Source organism: Anguilla anguilla, chromosome 3 (genome assembly GCF_013347855.1).
Source record: "Anguilla anguilla isolate fAngAng1 chromosome 3, fAngAng1.pri, whole genome shotgun sequence".
Lineage (NCBI taxonomy): Eukaryota > Metazoa > Chordata > Actinopteri > Anguilliformes > Anguillidae > Anguilla > Anguilla anguilla.
Window position 1 is genome coordinate 48,868,711 of NC_049203.1, and position 26,867 is coordinate 48,895,577.

The 26,867-nt window shown below is 44.4% G+C and overlaps 1 protein-coding gene across 1 annotated transcript; it reads left to right on the forward strand.

Annotated features, from left to right (window-relative positions):
* Window positions 1-1,045: 1,045 nt before the first annotated feature.
* kpnb3 (karyopherin (importin) beta 3) lies at window positions 1,046-26,249 on the forward strand. The gene is made up of 26 exons (XM_035407875.1): window positions 1,046-1,187; window positions 3,945-4,025; window positions 10,773-10,965; window positions 11,668-11,770; window positions 12,165-12,261; window positions 12,503-12,607; window positions 13,263-13,385; window positions 14,087-14,207; window positions 15,285-15,372; window positions 15,924-16,030; window positions 16,484-16,608; window positions 16,829-16,918; window positions 17,339-17,512; window positions 18,107-18,325; window positions 19,431-19,514; window positions 19,601-19,733; window positions 20,162-20,283; window positions 20,746-20,842; window positions 21,358-21,530; window positions 22,030-22,141; window positions 23,022-23,077; window positions 23,666-23,788; window positions 24,340-24,559; window positions 24,745-24,973; window positions 25,072-25,213; window positions 25,374-26,249. The coding sequence occupies exons 1-26, from the start codon at window positions 1,110-1,112 to the stop codon at window positions 25,458-25,460; spliced, it is 3,282 nt and encodes a 1,093-aa protein (XP_035263766.1). The 5' UTR covers window positions 1,046-1,109; the 3' UTR covers window positions 25,461-26,249.
* The last annotated feature ends 618 nt before the right edge of the window (window positions 26,250-26,867 follow it).

Here is a 26,867-nt window from a genome sequence, read left to right on the forward strand (position 1 = left end):
GAAAGGATGTGAGCTTTAACAAACAAAATCTTACATAAGGAATACCATGTCTCTAGTTTTACATGGGCACTTCTGCAGTCAGTTGACATAAGTCATGTTGAACAATAAACCTGATTCGATTTTGGCTGTCTGTAAATTGGCATGAGATACATTGGGCCTAGACACAAAAGAATTTCTTGAGAGAAGACATTTAACACAAAATATATGTGGAAAAACAAAACTGATATGAGCCAAAAGGAATGCATGGATGCAATTATTGATTGTTTTTATATATTAATTTCCATAGTTCATCGAACAGAAATAATAACAATCACAGGCATTCTGGAAATGTGTCACTTGGTCAGTAAATAAATAAATAAATAACATGCTCATTGACTAATCGATAACATGACAACGAGATACTTATGAAACAATTCATGACGTTTTTTGAAGTCATTTTAGCCTACCATTCTCAATCAAATATACTGAGAAAATGCCCTGTCAATACAGACTACGCTATTCTGTCTACTAAAGCAATTAAACACTAAATCAGGGCCCCACCCAACCATAAAATCAAACGTCCTTCACCCTACTAAAAAACACCACCATCCATCCATGTGTTGTACTATTTTGTTATAAACAGGGGTCAAATCTATTAATTGATAGTACTGCTGAAATAAATGCTGCCACAATATTCTTTCGATGTAAGGTATTAGTTTCTTGAATACTTCTCTGCTTTTTTGCACATCTCCCGCGCTTTCAGTTGCAATTTCTGTTTTCACATGACATCATCCTCTCGCTCGTTTCCCAACCCACAAATTTTTTAGCGCGGATGTAACGCGGAATCCACCAGTGGCGTTACGGGAAGCTTTTTGTGGCGTTTGCTTGAACCAATAAAAATGTAAGCATTTGCGCAGGCTATCCAATGGCTGGTGAATTTTGTCTGGAGGACCTTCATCCAATCTTGCAGTTTTGACTCTTGTGGCTACCCAATCTGTTTTGAGGTGGTTCATTGTTCTCTCCAATCAGATCTTGCGGGTTGTCGTGTCCGGTTCGAGAGGTCGCTCCGCCCGCCGGCTTACCTTCCGTCTTCCTCCAGGCTGTGGCCTCTTTTCTTGGATCGCACTGCAATGGCGGAGCAGCAGCCGTTCTACCTCTTACTGGGCAACCTAATGAGCCCTGACAACAATGTCAGGAAACAGTCAGAGGTATGAAATTATTTCTGTAATGATTTTTATAACAACTGCGGGTGAGAAGGAAACAACTATGTTGTTAGCTAGCTAGAATGGTGTGGAATGGAACCAGCTGTTTAAGGCTGGCCCAGCACACGTGTGAGGCAGCGGGCTTCGTAATAGCGTCAAGTAAGGTATTGGAGTGAAGAAATGTATCCGCCACAGCCCGGGACACGTAGCTAGAGCGCTCTGTCATCAAGATTGCAGGTTAATTGCTTACGTTAATAAATTCTTCGCTGGGCCTTAGCTAGTTAAACAGTGTAATCAAGCGAACAAATAGCTGTCTCTCTTGATGACCATCGTTTAAATTAGTTGCAGCAGTACGTTTGCTAGCTTAGGAGGTAAGTTGGCTAGCTTTCATTAAAAGTGACTGGATGCAGAAATGTATGCTGATTTATTTCTAGCTAACTTATTTGCGTTTTGATTTGAGGTTGATGGTGTGTCGCTAACTAGATTAGTTGGCACGCTAGCAGTGCAACCTAGCTATCGCTGTGGCTAGCGAGTGCATAATTTGTTTATATTCATATATTGGCAAGCTAGCTGTGCTCTCTTGACGAAACGGTCATGAACGTTTGCTAGCTAGTGATCTTCGTGTATGGTGTTTCAAAGAAGTGACTCGCTTGCTAATGCTAGCTGAATATCATTCGTTGGCAAGTCGACGATCTTTAGCTAGCTAGTCTCGTTAAGTTGTTAACATGTTCCACGCCGAACAGGTGGGCGTTTCTCTGTCGAAATGGTAAATTTGTTTTCCTTTTGACGGGGTTCACGCTAGTGCCGCTGACTTGTTGATGAAAATCGATCATTTGGCTATCATTAGTTACCTAGCCTAATTTTAAGTAACGTTAGCCAACGCTTGTCCAATATTTCCAGTCAGGTGGAGCCGACAAATTTGGCGTTCTGTGCCGCATGTTTTATTAGTGAGTTGTCTACTAGCTATCTGGGTTGACTTTCGGCTTATTAGCTAAGCAAAGTAATTTGTGTCCCGTGTATGGAGAAAAAGCACGGTCAGAAATTTTTTTCCCGCAACTATGCAGAGTGCTAGCTAGTCCAAAATCACGCTAAACCATAAATATGTATTCTATCAGTATCCGCTCTCTTGTAGCTAAACGTAAACTGGTTGGTCACTCACTTAAGGCGGGGAAAGCTAATACTTTCACTGGCCTCTCATAGATGACTAGTCAAGTCCCTTTTGGGATTAATGTGAGCTGTCGAGTTAATTCTTTTGTTCCCACTGAGTTTAAGCGTATCATTTCTAAAGCTGAGCGGGGAAGCCATACTGAATTAATGTGGACTCCCGGGTTTGCTACAGCAGGACCTTTCATTTGGATGCGAGGGCTGAATCTTATCACACGGCAGCCCCTCAGCGGTCAGCACATTCTTTAGTGAAGACAATGAGCGGCTAGTGTGCAGCTAATGCCTAGCGAAATCCTTTAGTCAGACACGGGATGAGCTAACGTTACTCCGCTGTCAGGAACATTTCCTCCCTCGCTTTGGACACACTGCGGCGTTTGTTTTATGAGGATTTCTGGTTCATCTTTTTGTCTGAAGTGATGCATGTGTCAGTAAAATATTAAATGGGGCGTTGGAACTGTCGACCTCAGTGTTGTTTTCTAATAAAGAAAATGAACCCTACTTAAGGACGCACTTAGATAATCTGCCTCTGGCACAGGTGGAAGGTGACAAAGGAAAATTAACTTGTTTTGTGCTCAGGAGGAGAACTATGAAAACAGGCCAGACTGCAATTGACAGCCAAAACTGTATTTCCAGAACTCCTGTACCGTTTAAACCCAGATTGTTTTAGTCTGTTAACTTTAACAGGGCCATTTTTCTGTTGGATTTGGTACATTTAGAATAACTGAATGTTGATGTTTTTATTTTAATGCCCTAAATTAATTTTGAAATGGTCCAGAGGCCATTTGCTGCAGTTCTATTTAAAGTAGTGACATGTACATGGTTGTTGTTCAGATTTTACATGGTAACGCACACATATCAAAGCAAATGGTGTATCCACAGCAATGATTAATACAGGTTTTCAGAGGCCTGTATTTTGTGAATGTTGATGATCTGTGGATGTTGTAACTGAAAGAAGGCTGCTGGTTATGTTTTCTCATTGGCCCGTTAGCTGCTGAGTGTTAGTCACTTTCATGTATGTGTCAATCTCTGAGGTTACTCTGCAATGCTGTGGTACGTGCTAGTCATACTGCTACCAACATGAATAAAGCTGTTGGCAATGAATTTGACTCTGGTGCAATTGAGAACATATGACACGTCTGTCTATGGTGTGCATTTCCACATTGACTAAGGCTTAAATATCCAGAACATCACTGGAATCCCCACACAGTTTTTGCATTCCGATAATTTTATGTACAACTGGCTGGTAATATGCATAATATAATGAGACCTTATGTTTGGTGTTCAAAGTACTAATTGGGTGATCGTGTCACATGACTGAGTAAACAGGTGTTTACTCTGGGGGAAAGGGAGAATGGCATTCAGTCTTTTTTTAAAATACCGCTAGTATTCTGAAGACATCGGTTTCCTTATGTGCTAAAGAAATGTAATATCCTCCACTTCCTTTCCTCCAGCTGGTGGTGTTTGAGGCCTGATCTGCTTGGTCAAAAGCAGCGCTTGTTTCAGAGGCCTAGTGCCTTGTGTTGCTGTCCTGTAAGCTTTTTTTATGAACTGGCCAGCAGATGTGGTGTAATGTCCTCTGTTGCTTCCCGTCTTATGCAGGAGACCTATGACAACATCCCAGGTCAGACGAAGATCACGTTCTTGCTTCAGGCCATCCGAGATGTGTCCGTCGCTGAAGAGGTATGTAGCCTTGGGCCTACGCTGTCATACAGTCAGGGGAAATGAAAGCTCCATGCCAGTCAGTTACTCATGTTAGCAGATCATGAACAAGCCACCCGGCAGTACTGTTGAAGAACACTTCAGTTTGAAAGCTGCCGTTTCAAGTTCCAGTGTGACATTGCTGCTAATTTACTTGAATTGCTGGAGTGAGTTGTCCAGCTGTGTGTAAATTCAGGTTAGGATTTAAGTAGATCTGCAAAGGAAATGTGCAACAATGGTCGCCATTTCCTTTGGCTTCGTTATAATTTCTCCATTATGACTTTCTCGCTTGTTTTTACATTTTGTTTTAGTAGTAATCGAGTTTCAAGGTTTTTTTCGTCACAAAATGCATTTGCTTGAAAATACAGGTTTTAAAGATGTGCCAGGTATCTATGACTAACGTGAGCTCAATTTTGATCTCTAAAGGATGCCAATTAATGGTGCATTGTGCTACAGTAGCTCTGGGTGCTGCCTTCAGCCACTGACACCCCAGTGGAACTGACCCTTCAATGAGTAGTACAGTAGTGATAACGAGCAGAAATAAAAAGCAGAAAAGCCGCATCATCCTCATAAACATGGTAGAGCCCTCAGGATAAAAGGGAATGAAAGTGCATCTGTGAATGAGAGGAAGGTTGAATTTATAGTGGAAGAAGTGCACTGTCGGCCAAGTAAGGGATCAAGAGAGACTAATGTTTTGGTATGAATTAAACATTATTAACATTGCACTCTTCATTATCACAGTATACAATACTTTAAGGTGATTTAAGATTTACTGACCACCTTAAACTGTGATTAAGAAATGTTTTAATTATAAGGAGAATAAATCCAGAAGTGCCTGCTAGCTTTGAAATTTAAAACTAGGGCCTGTATCATGAAGCAGGATTACTAAATTAGCTGGATAACTGCACTGTGTAAAACCTGGAGCAGCCCATGTTCCAGATTTGGGAGAGTTCCATGTTTGACTCGGTGCAATTCTCTAGCTAACTCAGTAATCCAGCTTCATGATGCAGGCCTCTTCATGCAACATTTTCAAGCATGGAGAGGGAATACCAGCTGTGAGACGGGTTTTATTAACATGTGGTTGAGCCTCATAGCTAGGGCTATTTTCACCAGTTAAACAGGTAGTTGCGCCATTTTTTTGGCGATATTATAGAAGGCAAAGTAAAAATTTCAGTACGTTTGCCCTTAATTGTGATGGTTAGCCACATACCAGTATTTTGACTATTGGGTGTGATAACTATTCAGCTAATCTGGTAGACGAGCTAGCTGTTAATATTTACACAAGACTTTACACAAGATTTTGTGAAATGAGAATTAAGAATCAGGATTGAAAATTATTTTTTTAATCCATTATCTATTATATTTTGGCTCTGTGGATAGCTATGCTGTGGTATACACATGCACTTTAATTTCCAGTTTCCAGTTAGGTCTATGTTCTGTTTCTTTGATGTATATTAGACAAACCAGAAGCTGCAGTCCTTTAGCAAGATGGTTAGCTGCTACTAAGTCTCAAGTCATACCATATCCTTTGAAGACTAGCAGGCCCACTATTAATCAGTTCAGCTTTACTTTGCTTGCAATTCATTATACTGTAGCTTTATCTTGGAGGCAACAGTTACGTGTGTGGGTCCCAAAATATTAATACAATGTAAATTACTATTATAATAGACAGACTTGTGTAAAATGCCTCCTTAAACCTTTGACGAAACTGTGCTTTATTTCCTGCGTGGTATTTGAAAATGAGTCGTCTGTATGTTTGTTAGATGTTTACATGTATGTTTTTAGGGTAGAGATTTATGGAGTTCAAGTTGTTTTATACTTGTTCTTATCTACTCTCTAGTGGTTAAAGAAGTACCAGCTATGAACTGGATGTTCTCATTAAAGATTCTTTAGTAGCTCATACTTGCCATCCTCCTCACTGTCTGCCTCTAACCAACTTATCTAAGCTTTTTCTGTGAGAAACATTGGCAGTGTTCTAATGAAAGACATCTATCAAATGGAATGATTTTGGGATACAAACTCTGTTCAAATTGTTTTGTTTTATTTATTTATTTTTTAATTCTGTGACAAGTCAGAGAGGATGCAGAATAGGCATTTGGGTGTACCCAGAGGTAATATTTCTCTCTAATTCTTGATTTTGTAATTCACCAATCACCTACAGATTTTACTTGGTTGTACACACATATAAGCGATGTTCGCTTAATAGTTTTTACCGAAACTATTGTTCTGTGCAATTTATACGCAAACTTCCTTGTTTAAAAAGTTTATTTGGTTTTTATTTGGTGTAGTGTCATGTGAGGTTTTCGGCCCTGTTGCTTCAGGGTGTGCTGAGTATTGCGTTTCTGAGCATGTGTCGTGGAGGCAGATTCCAGTATCATGATACCCGTAGCCAGGTGTGAGGGACCATGTCTGTCTCATAACTCATCTGTTCGGCTATTGGCCTTGTTCCTCATGTTGTGATGTGTGCTTAATGCAGGCTGGAAGGCCCTCTTGGCTGATGGGCTTTGCCAAACCAATGGAAAGGGAAGCTTCCGGGCATTGGGGTGAAAGCTGTAGTGTGCTTTCCTGTGGCTGTGATGTCGTCTCTCACACTGATCCCTGCTCTGTGGCCTGGGCAGGATGGGCTTTGTCTGGGTAGTGGGGGCTAGGGGATTCTGCTCTTTGAGTTGCCGGGTGAAGAGGGTTTTTTTTTTTTTTTTTTTTTTTTTTTTTTTTTTTTTGCAGTGCGGGGTGGGGGGAGGTTGGTTTATTGGGGTGTTCCCCTCTTTGGCTGAGCGCCTATTCTTCCTCAATAGGCCAGAGGCCCCTTCAGTGGGAGGCCCAGTTCAGTTGGACATCTTTTATAATGGCAGGGCTGGTTGGGCATGACTCCCAGACGCCAAGTCCAACCGTCCTCCCACCCCCCACTGGGCCGGGCTGCTTGATGGCTATGTTGAAGCGTTGCGTGGAAGGAGATGCCTGGTCAGCCTGTTCCAGTGAGCAGAGCACTGGACTCTGCCATCACTGTTAGAGATCCAGGGTTCAGTAAAGCCTGCGTACATTCAGACTGATGTTGGAGGGGGCGGCTGTTTCATTGTATGGGAACTCTATTGTTTAGGCAATAAGGAGCTGTGGGTACTGTGTAAGTGGAGCAATTACAGGATCTACCTGAATGAGCCAAATGTTAAATTGACTCCATATGATTCCATAAATTTTTTAAATGATTGAGCTGTCTGCTCTGCCTCCCCAAGGGTTTGTATGTTTTACCATGGATTAACAAGAGAGTTTTCAGTCAGCACTAAGAGGCTCTCTCACATCATTTTTTTCCTGGAGAAAGAGATTGGTCAACTTATAACTTTTCTCTGGAAGCCTCCTGACTGACTGGGGCATTCAGCAGAAACTGTTTCACATGAACTGGGCCCTTTTAATGACATCGTAGCACATGCGCTCATTTCTAAGGTCTCCCACAGCAGTGTTCAAATATTTTTTGCACTGCTGCCGTATTTGCTGGAATTTTAATGTCCATAGAAAGCTTTATTGACCTATCCTTCTACTAAACAGATTTTCAGCCAGATGCGTTTGTCTGTGCAGTAAGCTCACAACCAGGGTCCTGAGCGCATCAAGGTACTTTTGGTTTTTGTGGCAGTTACATACGGTACACATCAGTCACACTTTCTGTAAGACTGTAGAGACTGCTCTTTCCAATGTGATAGAGACTAGGGATGAGTGTTTTGATAATCTTTAGTGCTTGTGTACCTGGGGCGGGGGGGGGATTTCGATAATATTTCAGTGCTCGTTCATTCCACGGGGGTCCCATGATTCTTGCTGCGATTTCCTCAGTTTTTACTGCTTTCCATTACTTTTCGGCAATTTGAATGGGAACTGTCATCCTTACCGTAGCACCTTCACCATGTTATTGCCGAGAGAAACAAAATGCTAGAATGTCGATTCTAGAATTTTCTGGGATCGAAAATTCAGTCATTTCAGATGTTGTGATGAAATGTTTGACAGCACCTGTCAACAGAGATGCACCTGTTACTGTTGCTGCAGTTGCACCTGTCGTTTCACGCATTAGATGTATTAATTTAATAAATGAATGCCGCTTTTTTCAGTTTTCCTGATTTTCCACAACTTTGCCGTGATTGACAACAATCAACAATACAAGTTGAAAGTCCCATTTTGACATAATTTTCTAAGCAATTGAATGCTCAAAATTGCTTAAAATCATCGACAGCGGTCAAAGAACATCGGTGTTGGCTGGGTTTGTACCCTGAGGCCGACAGTGGTGAAAACTCCACCACTTTGTCACAACACCTGCTGAAATAACCAGACTGCGGGAGCAGGGATTTCTGAAACAGAATTACCCATAAAATAACCAACTGCTGAAGCTGCCTTATAAGAATAAAGAATAAAACTAAACGCTTTAATTTGCCTGAATTTATTTTCAGGTTTTTTTTTTTTTCAGTACTGTATAGTGCTCGAGCAGTCCCCCATCTCTAATAGAGATGTTATTGGGCATGCAGTTACACATTTTAATCTCAATAGCCGTGAAACTGTAATTGACTCAGTCTGTACAATTTTGTTGTCTGTCAATAGTGACATGTAGAATTTGAATATGGCTAGGTAACCCTACCTTGCCTGCAGGAGCAATAAATAGAATTGACTCCTGTCAGAGCTGTGTGCAACATTAAGGAAGTAACATGACCATTTCTCCTTCTACTCCCAGGTTTCCCCCTCACTAGTTTTCATGTTTGATTCCCTATGTACAGTGAGCTCCATAATGGTTGGGACTGTACTCAACCATTTTAGATTTGTAATTGGTGTACATGTGGTTAAAGTGCTGATGCTTTACTTTCATTAAAGGGTGTACTGCAAGATGCAAACCACTAGTTAGCCATAAAAACGGGACGGCCAGGTTAAACTTCGCTAAGAACTACCTAAGAGAGAGCAATTAAAGGTAGAGCAAAAAAGAGGTCTTGTGGAAAGATGAGACCTAGATTCACTTATCAGAGTGACGATGTGTGGAGGCCAAAAAGAACTGTCCAAGATCCAAAGCACACCCCTCCCCCCCAATCTGTGAGGCCGGGGTGTTATGGATTGGGCATGTATTCCTGCTACAGATACTGGCTCACTTGTCTTCATTGATGATGTAACTACTTACGGCAGCAGCAGAATGAATTTTGAAGTGTGCAGAAGCATGCTATCAGTTCAAGCAAATGCCTTCAAACTCAGTGGATGGCACTTCATCCAACAGCAAGACAAGCAGTGCTAAAGCAACAAAGGAGTTTCAGTTTTTTCCAAAAATGTTCTATTTTCAGGCGCCCGCCATCCTCAAATTAGGCGACCCCACATGGGGCTGCCACCCACAGTTTGGGGGCCCCTGCATTATGGTTTATGTCATCTTGGCTTCACGTTCACATTAGCACTTCAGGAATGTGAGGTAGGAAGTTGACATTTGCACAATTCCTGAATGTGTCGTGATGTCATGTGCGGTAGATGAAGCCAAAGTCTTCGCGTGACCTTCCTTTCCTGCGCTGTTTACGTCTGAGCCAGAGCACCACAAATCATTTGCGGAGGCTGCCTTTTTTGGGCCGTAGCCTAAAAGCAGGCAGCGCGGTTTTGTTTAAGATCGGCGAAGCTGACGTGGGTCGGTCCGCAGGCCCGGGCACTCGCTCTGCCTGCTGCTCCTGCCGTGGCTCAGGATATTTTTAGAGCCGGGAAACGGGAGCAGCGTGCCCCGGCTCCAGGAGCAGCGGCTCTGCGGTGACTTGTCTTGTCTCCGGAGTTTTTAGGCTGCGGCCCCATTCACTCTTTAGTGCTGGTGAATGGGAGTGCTACCCCTGTTTCAGAACCATTCATGTTTTTTCCTTTGTGCATTTTAATGTTTTTACATGTAGACATAGTTAAATTTGGTTCATTTTGATTTTTTTTTTTTTGTGATGGACTAAATAGAATTTTAGTTTTAGTCGTATTTTCGTAGTTTGCATGATGTTTGTTTCAGTCTTGTTTTAATCGATGAATACTAAAGTAGTTTTAGTTGACAGAGTGCAGCAGCTTTATTCGATGGAAACTAACCATTTTAGTCTAATTCTAATGAAACATTTTCCATAATTTTCTTTTTGTTGGAATGTTCTTATAAATTATTACTGCCTGCCTGACACAGATGCCACAATCATTGTAACTTATTGCACAGTATTTCTGTAGGAATATGAAAGAAATATATTCCAGTTCTGGAACTTGGATGGTATTTATCCATCTCTGTCATAGATTACATCTTGATCTGTGCAGAGGTGATTTCTTGGAGGCAAAAAAGGCAATTGCTTCATCTTATGGGGGAAAAAAAAGCAACTTGTATTTTATTTTATGTAAATGGGGGTGAAGACAGGCTCAGCAGGAGAATCAAAACCACAGGCCATTTGATACCGTAAATATTTTAGTATTGAAAAATGTACTTCGCTAACTACTTACATCATGTTATAGTATCTTATAACTAATGTATAAATATAGAATAATTTAAAGAATAAAAAGAAAATTGAATGCGCCTTAAACAAACAAAAAAACACCTACCAGCTTCACATACGCTTTGACATATGACTCTCAGGATGCAAAATAGAAAATGCCACTCAAGCCAATAAACTTAGCTGGGTAGCTAACTTGACTGCAGTGCAAGCCACCAGTCGTAGCTTGGCCGCTGGTCCGGTCGGTTTTGGGCGTGCGTCACGCTGAAGCCCCTCCCCCCGCTCTCCCCAGGTCAGGCAGATGGCGGCGGTGCTGCTGCGGAGGCTCCTGTCGTCGTCCTTCGACGAGATCTACCCCTCCCTCCCGCCCGACATGCAGACCGCCATCAAGTCCGAGCTGCTGCTGGGCATCCAGTCCGAGGCCCTGCCCAACATCCGCAAGAAAGTGTGCGACATCGCCGCCGAGCTCTCCCGCAACCTCATCGGTGGGTAGAACCGGCCGGACCAGGGGTGCCGAACGGGGTCTCGGGTAGCCCAGAGCAGGGTCAAACGCCAGGTTCTTCCTGCTAAGATCCACATGGGCTGAGCAATTGTCTGGGGTCTCTAAAATCGGGTAAATCGGAGCATGAGTTCTGCACACCTGGTTATGAGCCCCAGGGTGTATCGTCATTGTTAATTTGACACGCAGCATTTGGTTATCTGCTTAGACATTAAGTATGCCTTTAAGTGCATCTACATTAGATTTTGGCAACAATCGCTCTTGAGTATTGATTGTGGAAAATACATTAATCGGAAGGTCACGTACGTTTTGGAATTGGCCACCATGATTTGTTTTAAAATGAAATGGCCTGATTTAGTTCACGTGACTTTTTAAGGTCTTGTCTGATATATAGGTATCCATATTTTATGGCCTATATGTTCCTAGCTCAAAGCAAAGGGCCACTTGTACAGGCACAGCGTGCCACCCCCACAGCTGATTAATGGTCAGTACAACAGCGCAGTTACGTACTGTCATCGGATTAAGAGTATTTGAGTATTTTGCATGCCCCTCCCCCCGAGGAAAACTGTTTCCCCCCCAATCTACTAAAATGCCGGCCACTTGTGAAGATGGGTGGGTTTTGCTGCAGTTGAGTGTGTTCTGATCCAGGCCAGTGGAGTCCTCATTCGTGTGCTTGTCCTCCCCTCAGATGATGATGGTAATAACCAGTGGCCCGAGGTCCTGAAGTTCCTGTTCGACTCTGTGAACTCTCAGGATGTGGGCCTGCGGGAGTCTGCCCTGCACATGTTCTGGTGAGCCTGCTGTGACCTCACACACGGCACCTGCTTCTTCCCTCCAACGCTGGCCATTTTCTGTTTGGTCTTAGCTCTAAGTTTGTAAGTTTAAAACTGGTGGTTGGTTTTCATATTAAATGATTTTTCCATTAAATTATTTGTCTATTTAAAAAAAACCACTAAGATAATGTATCCGTAGTGAGCAACTTTTGCCAGTTATTCTATGGATTTATTTTGACAGTATCTTTTGATTACTCAAAAGTTCAAGTTACAAGCGTGCGCGTGAGTGTCTCTGTTGGACCCTATTTCTTTTTGCTCTTCTTCACTCGCTCCTCAGTCTGTGAACAGTGCGTAGCCAGCGTATAACTGCACGTCAGAGTCCGGCAGTGTTTGATGCGTGTGTGCCTTGTAGGAATTTCCCGGGGATTTTTGGGAACCAGCAGCAGCACTACCTGGAGGTGATCAAGCGCATGCTGGTGCAGTGCATGCAGGACCAGGACAACCCGCCGGTGAGCAAGGCCCACGCCTCCGTCCCCCCTGAGCTTCAGAGACCCGCCTTTCCCCGTCCAAACCAGGACTTTTCTGTCCCCTTACTTCACGTGATCGTTTTCTTATGATGGCAAATGTAATACTTTTGCCCAATGAAAGCATTCCTTAGATGGAGTGAATTTGAAATTGGTCGTCGCTGGTCACTGCAGGGGTCTGTGGTGGAAATCTTTCTGATCGTTCTGTTATATTGTTCTGCCCCAGATCAAAACCCTAGCGGCCCGGGCTGCGGCCTCCTTCGTTCTGTCCAACGAGACCAACACGGCCCTGCTCAAGCACTTCTCCGACCTGCTGCCGGGAATCCTTCAGGTGAGACCCGTGCCCCGTAGCTGACCCCGGGCTGACCCTCTCCTGACCTCTCACCATCCTATCAGAACGTGTGGAGTCACAGCTATGGCTCTTCTGACCTCACGCCATCCAGTCAGAACGTGTGGAGTCACAGCTATAGCTCTTCTGACCTCACGCCATCCAATCAGAATGTGTGGAGTCTCAGCTATAACTCTTCTAACCTCACGCCATCCAATCAGAACGTGTGGAGTCGCAGCTATAGCTCTTCTAACCTCACGCCATCCATTCAGAACGTGTGGAGTGACAGCTATTGCATGAATATGTACTGTGGACTGGCTATAACGCAGGAGGAAATTGGGACATGCAGCTCTAGTCTTGTCATTGTGCTTATGTGAAATTGTAGCATAACTGCTGACGTGTTGTAATGGATGTTGGCAACAAAGTAGCGAATTTTAATAGTGGTGATGGAGCACACAGCAGAGTATCAGGCTTAGTGTTCATTTATCTAGCCTTATGAATGATACATAGGATGTAAGCTGTGCAGTCCACCCTGGACAAAGCTCTGCCTGTCATTTAAATCTCTGAGCGTGTTCTGTGATTGATAAATGGCTCAATATGGTCGTTGCATTAACGTGGTGAGCATTGTTTATTTTCTTATTCTTCTTCCCGCGCACAGGCCGTGAACGAGTCCTGTTACCAGGGAGACGACTCCGTGCTGAAGTCGCTGGTGGAGATCGCCGACACCGCGCCCAAGTACCTGAGACCCCACCTGGAGCCCACACTGCAGCTCAGCTTAAAGGTGAGCCCCTCCAGGGTTACCACGGCGCTAACGCAACCTGCCTGCAGTGGAGGCTTGGGTATGTGAACACAGGAACAGTGCCACTCGCCTTTATTTCCTGTTCTTTTCTCATCATCATCATCATCAGAGTGCTCTTATACAGAGGCACTCCCTTGGCACACACTTTTAAATTAAAGTTCAGTTTATTACTATTTTCAAAAGATTTTGGGTAACGTTAAGGTGTTTCCCGTTGGCCAGGGCTCAGCTCTCGATGAACGACTGCTTAATTTGTCAGTTCGGATTTGTCTGCCTGCCATTGGAGTTATTTTCTGAAGTAAGGATCAGATCAAAAAAGGATCAAAAGAAAATATCGGCATTAAGTCTTTGCATCACAAGCGCCAAATAAAAAAGATTGCATCTGTAATCAAAAGTGACCTGAGACCAAAGCCAGTTTTTTTTTTTTCCTCCTTTTTTTGGTCAACGAGTGGAACAGTGTGCCAAGTCATGTAGTAGAAGCAGAGACTCTTGGGTTAAGTCCAGGCTCGACACAGTGCTGAATACCCTTCAGTGTACCGGTACATTGTGAGCTTGGATGTTCTGAATGGCCTGTTCTAGTCTATTGAGCTTGCTGCTGTTTGAAACTGTTTTATTGGGGCTAAGCTGGCAGTAGAGGGGCTTGAGTTTGCTGTAAAGTTGAGCGTTGCGTCGCTGTGCTTCCCCAGCTGTGCGCAGACACCAACCTGACCAACATGCAGAGGCAGCTGGCGCTGGAGGTGATCGTCACGCTGTCCGAGACCGCAGCCGCCATGCTGAGGAAACACAACAACATCGTGGCCCAGAGCGGTAAGGGACCGGCCGTGTCTGCTGCACAGTGGGATATCTGGGCGCTTTAGGAAATCTTTGGTAGAGCCCTTTAAAGAAATGTTTTCCATGCATTACATTACGTTTATTTAACAGTCGCTTTTATTCAAAGGGATGCACAAAAGTGCATGTCATGATCATGGCCATGCATTGATTTGTACTTTATTTAAAAAAATGTTCTCCCCCCTGTTTGGAATGGCCAGTCCTTTTTTATCCGTGCCCATTGCTGCAACATCTGCAGTCACGGTACCATTGGTGGGCCTTTCTGACCCCTGGGCAAGGCTACAGCCAGTTACGCGTCCGACAAGGTTTTCAGTAATTTATACACTAGAACAGTGCCTTAAGAATAGGACCGCTCAAATGGCCTCCTAGGGACCTTTCATTGGCAGTCAGAGAATCGGCCAGTCATTATAGGAGGCTTGCAAGGTGGAGCCTGTTGTACCTTTTTAATATGGTCATTTTATTTTGCTGTAGCCAAGTGGGCCATTAATTTAAAAACAAGGGCTCTCTGAAAAGGTAGCTGTGTGAGATTCCATTGGGTAGAAGTTTTGTTTTACTTGGGAAAAGTTCACTTGTGATATGGCAGTGGAGTAAATTGTCTGGTTAAATTAGTATTTATTATTGGGTCTTGGTGCTCCTCAGTGCTCTGGCAGGCAGTGTTAATATTTCGCCTGTTCTGATCTTCCTGTTCTGTTTCCACACTTATCCCCAGCTCTGATGGGATGAGAATGCGACCTGCATATCGATCAGTTTTATAGAAATGCCCTCTGACTTGCAAAGCTCATTAAAATTCACATGAAGTGCCATCCTTTCTTTATTTGGGACAGTGTGCCTAAATGACACTGAGAGAACCAGTGGGTACACCCCAGCACGAAGAACAATTTAATATTTGCTTGTTTCTCTGGCAGATCTTCCAGTATTTAACATGTGGCCATGATGATATTTCTGATATTTTCAAGTCTTTGGTTGGGTTTCCTTTGTGACCATGAAGTGTTGTAAAAACAGGTGGTATGCTGAGAGAAGTGCATCATGCTAATCGTCCATATTGTTTCTGCTCAGTCCCCCAGATGCTGGCGATGATGGTGGATCTGGAGGAGGATGAGGAGTGGGCCATGGCAGATGAGCTGGAGGACGATGACTTTGACAGGTACGGCACCCTCTGCTGTTCAGTGGCCACCCAGCGCCTCTACGGCTGCCCAACCCTGTTCCTGGTGATCTACCGTCCTGTAGGTTTTCATTTCAACCCTAATTTGGCACGCCTGATTCTACTAACCAGCAGCTCAACGAGATCTCTAGCTGTTGAATGAGGTGTGCTATGTTAAGGTTGGTGTGAACCTGCAAGGACAGTAGATCTCCAGGAACAGGGTTGGGCAGCCCTGCACTACACGGAGAAAGGAAATCTATCCTTGAGGTGTTATTTCTGCCGATGTGTTTACACCAGTGCTGTAGTTATGTGCCAAAAAAGGGAACCCCTGGCTGTAGAACAGTGCATTTGTCTGACTGGTTACTTAGTCGCTTTGGCTTGCTGTGGGTGGAGAGGCAGCAGCAGAAGGCAGCCGTGCCCTTTGAGGCAGTGAAATTGTAACTGCCGCACGACAGGCAGCCTGAGCAGCATAATGGGGCTTTTATTGTAGCGTCTCTGAGCCCCATCGAGACGGGCCATGCAGTTTAAACGCTCTTATTTCCCTCCCCACGCAGTAACGCGGTGGCGGGCGAGAGCGCTCTGGACAGGATCGCCTGCGGCCTGGGAGGCAAGATCGTGCTGCCCATGATCAAACAGCACATCATGCAGATGCTGCAGAACCGTGAGTACACGCAGGTGCACGCACACGTATGTGCACATGTACATGCATGCACACACTCGTATTTGTCATTTAACTAGGTTGAGTGTGTTGTTTACAACAATTTTGCCTGTAGGCTCAGTAAATAGAAACGCATGTGTGAACATGCATGTTCCCCATTCACGACTTTCAATGTTACTCAAAAACCCCAGCTTTCGCTACATCACACTCATCCCACTGAGCAAAACATCAACGAGCATCTCCTATATTAATGCCCACGTTGGTCATTAAGCAGACCATGAAATTGCTCTGAGCGCAAATGCATTAACTTAAAGAAGGCATAATGATGATGATGCTAAAAGTCTTGCTAGCCCTTGGTGGTGAATGCAAGGCATCAATTGTAAAGCGCTTTGGATAAAAGCGCTATATAAACGCAGTCCGTTTAGCCCTTGAGAGTGGTTTTGACTGTGTCTGCAGCGGACTGGAAGTACCGGCACGCTGGCCTCATGGCCCTGTCAGCCATTGGAGAGGGCTGCCACCAGCAGATGGAGGCCATCCTCAATGAGATCGTCAGCTTTGTGCTGCTCTTCTGCCAAGACCCAGTAAGTCCCACTTACCTTCTGTAGCTGACCATGTCCCTGTAGTACATGCTTTGTACTTATACTTGCAATGTATAGATGTTTACTGTAGTCAGGTGAAGTACCTTAAAGGGCATATAACAGCAGGTTTAAAATGGCTTCTCTTCCTTGTGCTGTTTAAAGCTGTATGTTAGGTACTATGTTCTTAGAGGCTCTATCCAATGACTTCCCGCTCCTCTTGCAGCACCCCAGAGTCCGCTACGCTGCCTGCAACGCCATTGGACAGATGGCCACAGACTTTGCCCCCACCTTCCAGAAGAAATTCCACGACAAGGTACGGTATTTGAACTAAGCAGCCCCAAGGACCAGCCTCAGCGGCTGTGACAGACGCCGTCACTGAAATCTGCTTTGTCTGAAGGGTGCATGATGTGTAAAGCTGAAGTTTTAAATGGTGCATACTCGAGGGTCGTTGGTCATTGGTCACTTCCTCCCTGACTGACCTAGCTTGCTCTCTCATTGGTCATCTCCTCCCTGACTGACCTTGGTTGCTCTGTCATTGGGCATCTCCTCCCTGACTGACCTTGGTTGCTGTCATTGGTCATCTCCTCCCTGACTGACCTAGCTTGCTGTCTCATTGGTCATCTCCTCCCTGACTGACCTTGCTTGCTCTGTCATTGGTCATCTCCTCCCTGACTGACCTTGCTTGCGCTCTCATTGGTCATCTCCCTGACTGACCTTGCTTGCTCTCTCGCAGGTCATCTCGTCCCTGCTCCAGACCATGGAGGACCAGACCAACCCCCGCGTCCAGGCTCACGCCGCCGCCGCACTCATCAACTTCACAGAGGACTGCCCCAAAGCCCTGCTCATCCCCTACCTGGACAACCTGGTTCAGCACCTGCACGTCATCATGGTGGCCAAGCTGCAGGAGGTAGAGCTAGCACACATTGGAGCTCATCTGAACTTATGCATGTTATACAGTATATGTGCATCCTTAGGGATGTTTTCCTGTGTGCGTCATGCTTTTTTCAGAAACTGCCTTGACATGAGGTCAGCTAACGGTCAGCTCAAGAAAGTTTTGCAACTACTTCATTAAAAAGGCTGTGTTTATATTTCAGGATTCTACTGTGGTCTCATTTTAGGAGCATTTCCTCCTGAAAATTGCTGTCTGCTAACTGGAAAAAGAATTTAGGGAGGACATCTGCTAATTGTGATGCATTAGTGTGCTCCTAAATTATTCAACTTTTTTCCCCTCCTAATATTTTCGGCAAAAAATGTAGTACAGAACCCTGTATTTTCAGCTCTGCTTATTGCTGTTAAATAATGTGAACCCACTGGCACAGCTCAAGTAAACGGCTATGAAAGTGACCAGGAAAAGGACACCAGCTGGATTAAGCATGTTTGCAGCCCTAGAGTATACTTTAATGCAGACTGTTTCTCTACAATATGAGCACATGTAGAATATGTCCTGGATGTGTGAATGAACCCATGGGAACTCTGCTCACCATGCTGTCTCCTCACACAGCTGATCCAGAAGGGCACCAAGCTGGTGCTGGAGCAGGTGGTGACCTCCATCGCGTCGGTGGCGGACACGGCTGAGGAGAAGTTCGTGCCGTACTACGACCTGTTCATGCCCTCGCTCCGGCACATCGTGGAGAACGCCGTGCAGAAGGAGCTGAGGCTTCTGAGGGGCAAGACCATCGAGTGCATCAGCCTGATCGGCCTGGCTGTGGGCAAGGAGAAGGTATTTAGTATACACCTCAACACCATCAGTTTAATATACACCTCAACACCATCAGTTTAATATACACCTCAACACCATCAGTTTAATATACACCTCAACACCATCAGTTTAATATACACCTCAACACCATCCGTTTAATATACACCTCAACACCATCAGCCTGGCTGTGGGCAAGGAGAAGGTATTTAATATACCCCTCAACACCATCCGTTTAATATACACCTCAACACCTTCAGCCTGGCTGTGGGCAAGGAGAAGGTATTTAATATACACCTCAACACCATCAGTGTAATATACACCTCAACACCATCAGTTTAGTATACACCTCAATACCATCAGCCTGATCGGCCTGGCTGTGGGCAAGGAGAAGGTATTTAATATACACCTCAACACTATCAGTTTAGTATACACCTCAACACCTTCAGCCTGGCTGTGGGCAAGGAGAAGGTATTTAATATACACCTCAACACCATCAGTTTAATATACACCTCAACACCATCCGTTTAATATACACCTCGACACCATCAGCCTGATCTGTGGGCAAGAAGGTATTTAATATACACCTCAACACCATCAGTTTAATATACACCTCAACACCATCAGTCTGATCGGCCTGGCTGTGGGCAAGGAGAAGGTATTTAATATACACCTCAACACCATCAGTCTGATCGGCCTGGCTGTGGGCAAGGAGAAGGTACTGCACGCGGGGTTAGTGTACATATCACCACCATCAACCTCATTTAATGTACACCTCAACACCATCAGTACCATTGTCCTAGCGGTGGGCAAGGAAAAAGGACCACACATCATTCCCTTATGCAGGTTTAATACTGGTGCATACTGGTTCCTGATATGTAAAGAAAGGAAGCGCTTTCAATGTTTAGTCGTTCCCAGCATAAAGGGAGGTTGGAGATTTTTAAATTTATGAAGGGAATTAAAATTGAAGTAAAGATTTTTCAGGTTGACTTAGTTATTAGGGGATTATAGGTTAGAGTTTGGCTAGAAGTTACTTTTGGTTAGAATTTTCCATCTTTGCTGCAAGTCTGGCAGTAGAGTTCAGTCTTAACAGCATTTTGGTAAGAGTCCATGTCTTCGCTGTTCTCAGTTCATGCCGGACGCCTCGGCCGTGATGCAGCTGCTCCTGAAGACCCAGACCGACTTCAACGACCTGGAGGACGACGACCCCCAGGTGAGCGCTGAGCCGCGACTACGACTTCCCTTTCTGCGGCGGTTTGAGAATGCGGCTGACTGTGACCTTGTGGGCCCTGTGTGCAGATCTCCTACATGATCTCGGCGTGGGCCCGGATGTGTAAGATCCTGGGGAAGGAGTTCCAGCAGTACCTGCCCGTGGTGATGGGCCCGCTCATGAAGACCGCCTCCATCAAGCCTGAGGTGGCCCTTCTGGACAGTGAGTCTCTGCCTTCCGTGTTTTTACCAACAGTGTTCTGTGTGTGGTAGGGAGAGGGCACAACCTGTCTGCAAAGCAGGCCAAGGACTGTGAGTGGGTCTCTACAGAGTAGGAGGGTCATTCAGAAAGTCAGTGTAGAACAAAATGCTGTACTGATGAGGTCAGAATTGCTGCTTGGGGTAATGGTAATAGTATTTTGAAGTAATGTCGAACATTGCGTACATTTCACTGTTTTGAAGACCACCTCCATTTCTGAAGTGTTTGCATCTGAGAGGGTTTACTGTGCGCGTAAAAGTTAAAAGCTCCAGATACGTGGCACAGGTGTTCTTTAACTTCGCCATAAACTACGTCAGCGGGTTTTACAAGGCGCTTTACGGCGACGCGTACGCGATTCAAAGTGGTCTTTCCGTCACGGTCAACCCCTCCAGCCCAAGACATGGAGAACATGTGTGAGGACGACGGCTGGGAGTTTGTGAACCTGGGCGACCAGCAGAGCTTCGGCATCAAGACCGCCGGCCTGGAGGAGAAGGCCACCGCCTGCCAGATGCTGGTGAGTCTTCCAGGCCCACAGTTGGGCTGAGGGGTGGGGCTAGAGGGACCGGCTCTGCTCCTGTCTTCTAGGCCACTCCCTGTTGAAAGTAAATTAAATGGTGGTACGTTAACTGTAAGGTAGTGCTAGTAGGAGGCATGGGTATATTAAATAGTATTGTGTCATTTGGCATGCTTTTGGCAGTACTACTCTGGTTGCCATGTCCATAAAGCACCATTGAAATTAAATTTGTACAGCTCTGATGAATTAAGTGCTCAGATTACATGGGGAGCCGGTGGATGCAATCAGTTATTCAGTTTGAGAATTTAATTTTTTGTGTTTGGAGAGAGTAGTGTTACTGTTACTGGATGGATAATGCTCTTTGACAGAAGTTTTTACTGGCTGGCTGTTGGTATCCCTATTGCAGCATGTTTATGAAAATAATATTTTAAATAAATGCATTTGTTGTTTGCCTCCTCTTAGGTTTGCTATGCTAAAGAACTGAAGGAAGGATTTGTGGAATACACAGAGCAGGTGGTGAAGCTGATGGTCCCGCTGCTCAAGTTCTACTTCCATGACGATATCCTTCCCCTGGAGCCTTGAAATGTCCAATCAGGAGAATAGAAGCATTTGTGCTAATCAGTCACCTGACATGAATCATCAAGTCACGCTTGCAGCCAGTTATGCTACACTATATTGGATTTCTGCTTGAACTAAAGTGGCTTTGTTTGTTGGTTCTAATGAGCGATTTAATCTTATTTTAAACTAGAATTACTGAAATGGATGTTGGTGCGCTTTGGATGCCCTTGGACCATCTGTTTTTCAGAAGCATTTTCAGAATTTCAGAACACCATTAATTGACTTTGCACCAGGTCAAATTTAACTTGATTTTAGCTAAAAGCTTAATTTTTTACGGTCGCCTAATAAAAACCGCTCCACTGCCGATGAGCGCATTTGAGCCTAAAGCATATGCCTGGTAGATTGGAGTCCACTCCCGGTTCAGTGTGTGAGTCACGTAATGCTGAAAAGCTGGAGTGAGAGCTGATTGGCGTGTGTGAACATGCTGATGCCAGTGTGGTCCTTGACTGTGCCCACGTGTGCGGGTGGCAGCGGCCGAGTCCATGCCCCTGCTGCTGGAGTGCGCGCGGGTGAGGGGGCCTGAGTACCTCACCCAGATGTGGCACTTCATGTGCGATGCCCTCATCAAGGCCATCGGCACCGAGCCCGACTCCGACGTCTTATCCGAGATCATGCATTCCTTCGCCAAGGTAACCTCCCTGAGAGCCGAGAGAGCTCCGAAGCACTCCCTGAACTCGCGAAAAGTAGCACGTTTATTTTAAATGTCGTTCTTTGGTCCTTCTGACCTTCAGAGAGGCTTTTCAAAGCTCTGGCGTGTAGCTTAGTTCAGCTTGTTAAACCTCTTTTTTTCCCCTCTCAAAATGCATATGTGGAAATTTTCTTCATTACATGAGTTTTACAATACATTTCATTGCGTTTTAACTTTTGTTCCACCTGCAAAAAATATTTGCTCATGAAAAGAGCTGCTTTCTCAACATTCCCAAGAGAGTTTAACAGTTGAGAGCTCTGGTGTTGTCTGTTCTCTTCAGTGAGTAGTTTTAGTCAAAGCTTAAAATCCTGGGCATTGACGCAAAGGCACCCATTTTAGAGCCAAAATGGCTTCCTCCCCAGCCAATAGAAGTGAAGCTGTTGACCCTGAAACGTTTGTGAGGTTGTTGAATGGTGTTGATGAGCCTCTCTGTCTCTCAGTGTATTGAGCTGATGGGAGATGGTTGCCTGAACAATGAGCACTTTGAGGAGCTGGGAGGAATCCTGAAGGGGAAGTTGGAAGAGCACTTTAAAAACCAGGAGCTGAGACAAGGTGAGCAATGGTCTTTAGCAGAACTAGCACACATGCACCATATTATATATGTGCTAAATGGATATGTTTAGTACATCTAGGTCATATGCACCCCAGCACATATTTGCTAAATGTTTGTATAGCATGCAAGCAGCTAAGCAAATATGATAAATAGGCCTATTTACCATATCTTGCTGTGTGTCTTTATTATTATTAAATTATTCACACCTCTGGGGGAAAAAAACCTAACTACTCAGCTATAGGTTTATTCTTTACTGTGGAAAATATTCTGCTTTAATAATCATTCAGATTCAACCAAATTAACAAATTCTGAAATATACATTTTTCATAAAGATGTCAAATGTTCACACCTATGGATCTCGAGCTGTGGCTCTTAATTATTCCTGAGCCATCTGCCTCACTGCATGTGGGCTGGGTCTCGTTAAAGTGCTTTAACCCACAACCTCTGCCAGTCGGTTTTACCACTGTTGCAGTGATTTTTTATTTTTTATTTTTTTTAAGTTTATAAAGTCAGCAGACTTGTTCAGGTTACCCTTTGTCTTGTTTCTTCAGAAAGCTCTTTTCTCATAGTTATGGATGAAATGTATATTTTGCATGTGTGCAACCTCATTTTTATACCCTAATGAAATGGTGAGCCTGGAGGCTGCAGTTTTATTCCCTAAGATTGAGATGAATTTAGTTTCCGCATGTTAATACAGATTTTATTGTCAATTTTATTTTAATGAATGAGTATTTTGCCAGCCTCATTACCTGCATTTATGTTCTACACCCTCCATTGCTTGTGTTTATCAAGGGTGTAAAATAATTTTGGACAGCAGGGTATTTAGAAGCCTTTAGCGTCTTTCTGTTCTCCCTCATTTAAATGTCTTTTTTTATTCAGCCAAAAGACAGGATGAAGATTATGATGAACAAGTGGAGGAAACGTTACAAGATGAGGTAAGCATACAGCACAAATGTAACTATTAGAGGAGGGCACATTAGGTAGCATTAGCATAATAGCAGCTGAATGGTTAGCTGATAAATTAGCATCATACATCAGCAGCTGGGTGATAATTAGTTGGGTATACTCTGATTGCCTGCCTGTTTTTATCGGATTACTCTTACTGTAATTAAAGGCCAGTGGACAGTGATTGATACCTTGCTAGCCAACTAGACATGGATACCTTTGAAGTTTATTTCTGGAACTTGTTGAGGTAGCTGGCTAGTGATAAGTGCACCTGTACATCACATTGAGGTTGTAACTGGTACAAGGAAGCTGTTGCGAGCTCACTTGTCTGTGCAATTAATGCAGCTGTTTTATATATTGACGTAGATTGTTTCTTAGTTTTTTACAGCATCTTGAAACGTGGCAAAAAAAACATCTATGATAAAAACCACTTGTCCACTTTAGGACATCCAGCAAAAAGATTTTAATCAACAAGATTCTTAGTGCTCTTCTCTAATTTGTTTGTCTTAACTGGTTTTCAGTTGGTTATTTGAAATCAATGATGTTGCGCATTTTTCCACTCCATTTTCATGATGTAGGATGAAAACGACGTGTACATCCTAACGAAGGTGTCGGACATCCTGCACTCTGTGTTCAGCAGCTACAAAGAAAAGGTGTTGCCCTGGTTCGAGCAGCTCCTGCAGCTCATAGTCAATCTCATTGTGAGTACCTCCACTCCAATAACCAATATGGGATGTGTTTCTAACTGTACTTCAATCCTCTTTGGGAAGCATTTCCATGTTTTGTTAGGATTTTGCAATGGGGTCACACTGAATATGTTGTTTCACTGAAAATGACATAGTTGAAAGTGTTTGGATGGATAAACCAAGCGTTCATCAGATAAATTTTACTACTTTTCCTTGGGGTGGGACTGGTGTGTGTAGACTAAAGCCAGCTTTCCCTGTAGTTTAGGGAATTATCTTACTGAAAGATTTTTGTTGGGAAAGCCTAACTGATTATTGAAGAAGTTTAAAATGGGGCTCATACGCTGACGAACGATGGAGAGACGCTGGAGGGCCATCTAATTTTTTCAGCTTTGTCTGTGCTTTTTTTAGATCTGCATTTTGCATTAAAGTTTTAAAGAAGTTGAACTTTTGATAAGTTGCAGCTTACACTTGCAGCTTAACCCATTTACCGTTTGCCTGTTTTTCCTGCCTGTGTGACGTGGTGGCGGGTAACTGCAGTTCTGAGCCTTGCTTTTGCCTCCCTGCAGTGTCCGCACAGGCCGTGGGCCGACAGACAGTGGGGCCTGTGCATATTCGATGACGTGGTCGAACACTGCAGCCCCTCCTCCTTTAAGTACGCAGAGTACTTCCTGCGGCCCATGCTGCAGTCCCTGTGCGACCCCAGCCCCGAGGTGCGGCAGGCGGCTGCCTACGGAGTGGGCGTCATGGCGCAGTTCGGTGGGGAGAGCTACAGGCCCTTCTGCACAGGTAATGTACAGTACTGCACAGTGCCTGTGCAGTAGGTCTCAATGCAGAAGTGCCTTAACCCCACACAGACACTGGAAAATGCTGCATGGTGCAATATTTCTTTCGTCTCCATGAGAAGATGCTCCAGTGGAGGTTGGTGGTGGTACATCAGATTTGTATTAACGTTACGCTGTCTGTTCTGACAGAGGCCATTCCTCTCCTGGTGGGTGTGATCCAGGCAGCCGAATCAAAAGCCAAAGAGAATGTTAATGCCACAGAGAACTGCATCTCCGCCGTCGGCAAAGTGATGAAGTTCAGACCAGAGTGTGCCAACGTCAGCGAGATCCTTCCCCATTGGCTGTCCTGGCTGCCCCTCAACGAAGACAAAGAGGAAGCCGTGCACACATTCAACTTCCTGTGTGACCTTATTGAAAGGTGAGGCCGGCATGTTCTGTGCGTGCGCACACAAAATATGCATGGGGTTGTTCTGCTTATCCAAAAGATGCTGAGATGGAAATCTGGCTTCCCTACAGCAACAATCCCATCGTCCTTGGACCCAACAACTCAAATCTTCCCAAGATTTTTTCCATCATCGCCGACGGGGTCGTGAACGAGTCCATCAAACGCGAAGACGCATGTAGCAAACGGTTGGCAAACGTTATTCGTCAAGTACAGGTCAGTCCAGTATCTTTTCTGTTTCCTTTACATTTTTTTCCTGAACCAGTGTGTTTTTTCAAATTTTCGATTTTTTTTAAACTAGCATCACTTCAGAGGAATTAACACTAGCTTTACTGTGGATTTGAGATGAGAGCAGTGTTGTGTGTGTGCCCCCTAGACTTCTGGAGGACTGTGGACGCAGTGCGTATCGTCGCTGAACGAGCCGCAGCAGAAGGCGCTCCAGGACCTGCTCAACACCGCTTGAAAGGCCTTAACCGTCTGTCTGCACCTGTAAACCCTGCTCCTGATAATCTTCTGTGCCCCATACCCCCTTTTTTCGAGCAACGGACTGTAGCATGAGCGGACCTCCGGTGCAGCCTGCTCCCAGCTCCCTCCCCTCGCCCCCCCACAAGCCTAGCTGCGGAGTCCAGGTCTGCATGTGCGGTTGAGTCCCGCCCCAGGGGAACCCCCCCCTCCCCTCCCCCAAGACACAACCACATTACCGTTACTTGACACTCAAGAGTATTTTTCTATCCGAGCGTCACCCTCATCTCGGTGAAAGGGAAGAAGGAACAAAAGAAAAAACAAATTAGGAATTAATCGGTCATCCGTTTTACTGTTAGGCATAATGAATTTCTGGTCTTCACATTGTATTTTTCTCTCCCCCTTTCCTTTCAGTTACTCATGTAGGTGTGCGATGTAACAGTGTAAGCATTTCTGTTCACCTAGTGTTAAACTGTGCTAACAGGAGGGCGCCAGTTAGATAGCCAAGCCTCCTTTACCCGGCGTCACGGCGGACTGGAGTAATGTCAGCGGGAGGTGTGGCAGGGGTGACCACCTCCTGCTGGGATATCTTTGGGTTTTTTTTTATTTTAATTTTTTTATTTATTTTTATTTTCTTTTTGTAGACCAGCCTGAATTGCTGAAGGAGGGATGCTTCCCTGTGCAAAAAAAAAAAGCTGTTGGGCCAGCTTTCCAGTTCAGCTCTGAAAGTTAATGGCATGTCTAGCAGTAGCTCATTCACTCCATGAAATAAACAGCGATGGGAAAACAAGACTGTCTTTTTCTTTTATTTACCAAATGGAAATCTGTGCCTCTATTCAATGGGAGCAGTCGTCCAAAAAAGACAATAGGCTGTTTTGATACACTTCAACTGGAGGGATTTTGGTCATTTATGCATTTCTCTTCATGGAAATTTGTGAAAGTGTAAATGATTTAGTATCTCACCATATCCCCCAGAAATCCATCAGAAAATTCACTGGTGTTTTTGTGTATAAAATTTTAAGGTGGATTGAGCTCTGGAATGCAGTGGCTGAAATATGACAATCCATTAATCATTTTTACGTGACTGATGTCTGAAGATTGGAGCGTGCAGCCTTATCCTTCACCTTAGTTGCAGCAGTGCTGGGATGATGTTCATCACGGAAACTGCTTGTAGATTTGAAACCTGAATACATTGTGGTTGCTGCTGCTTGTCAATTACATTTTGATGTTTCACATGCATTCCACTTGGTGTTTGGTTATTTCAAGGGCAGTATGGGCTTTTCCTGAAAATAACTATAGCTTAGCTATAATAACTGTAGCTATGACCAAACGGTGACAGTCTAGTTTGTTTTAGTGCGACATACATTTCCGAACATAGTTCTCTTTGGTCTTCTCCGCGAAGATAAAA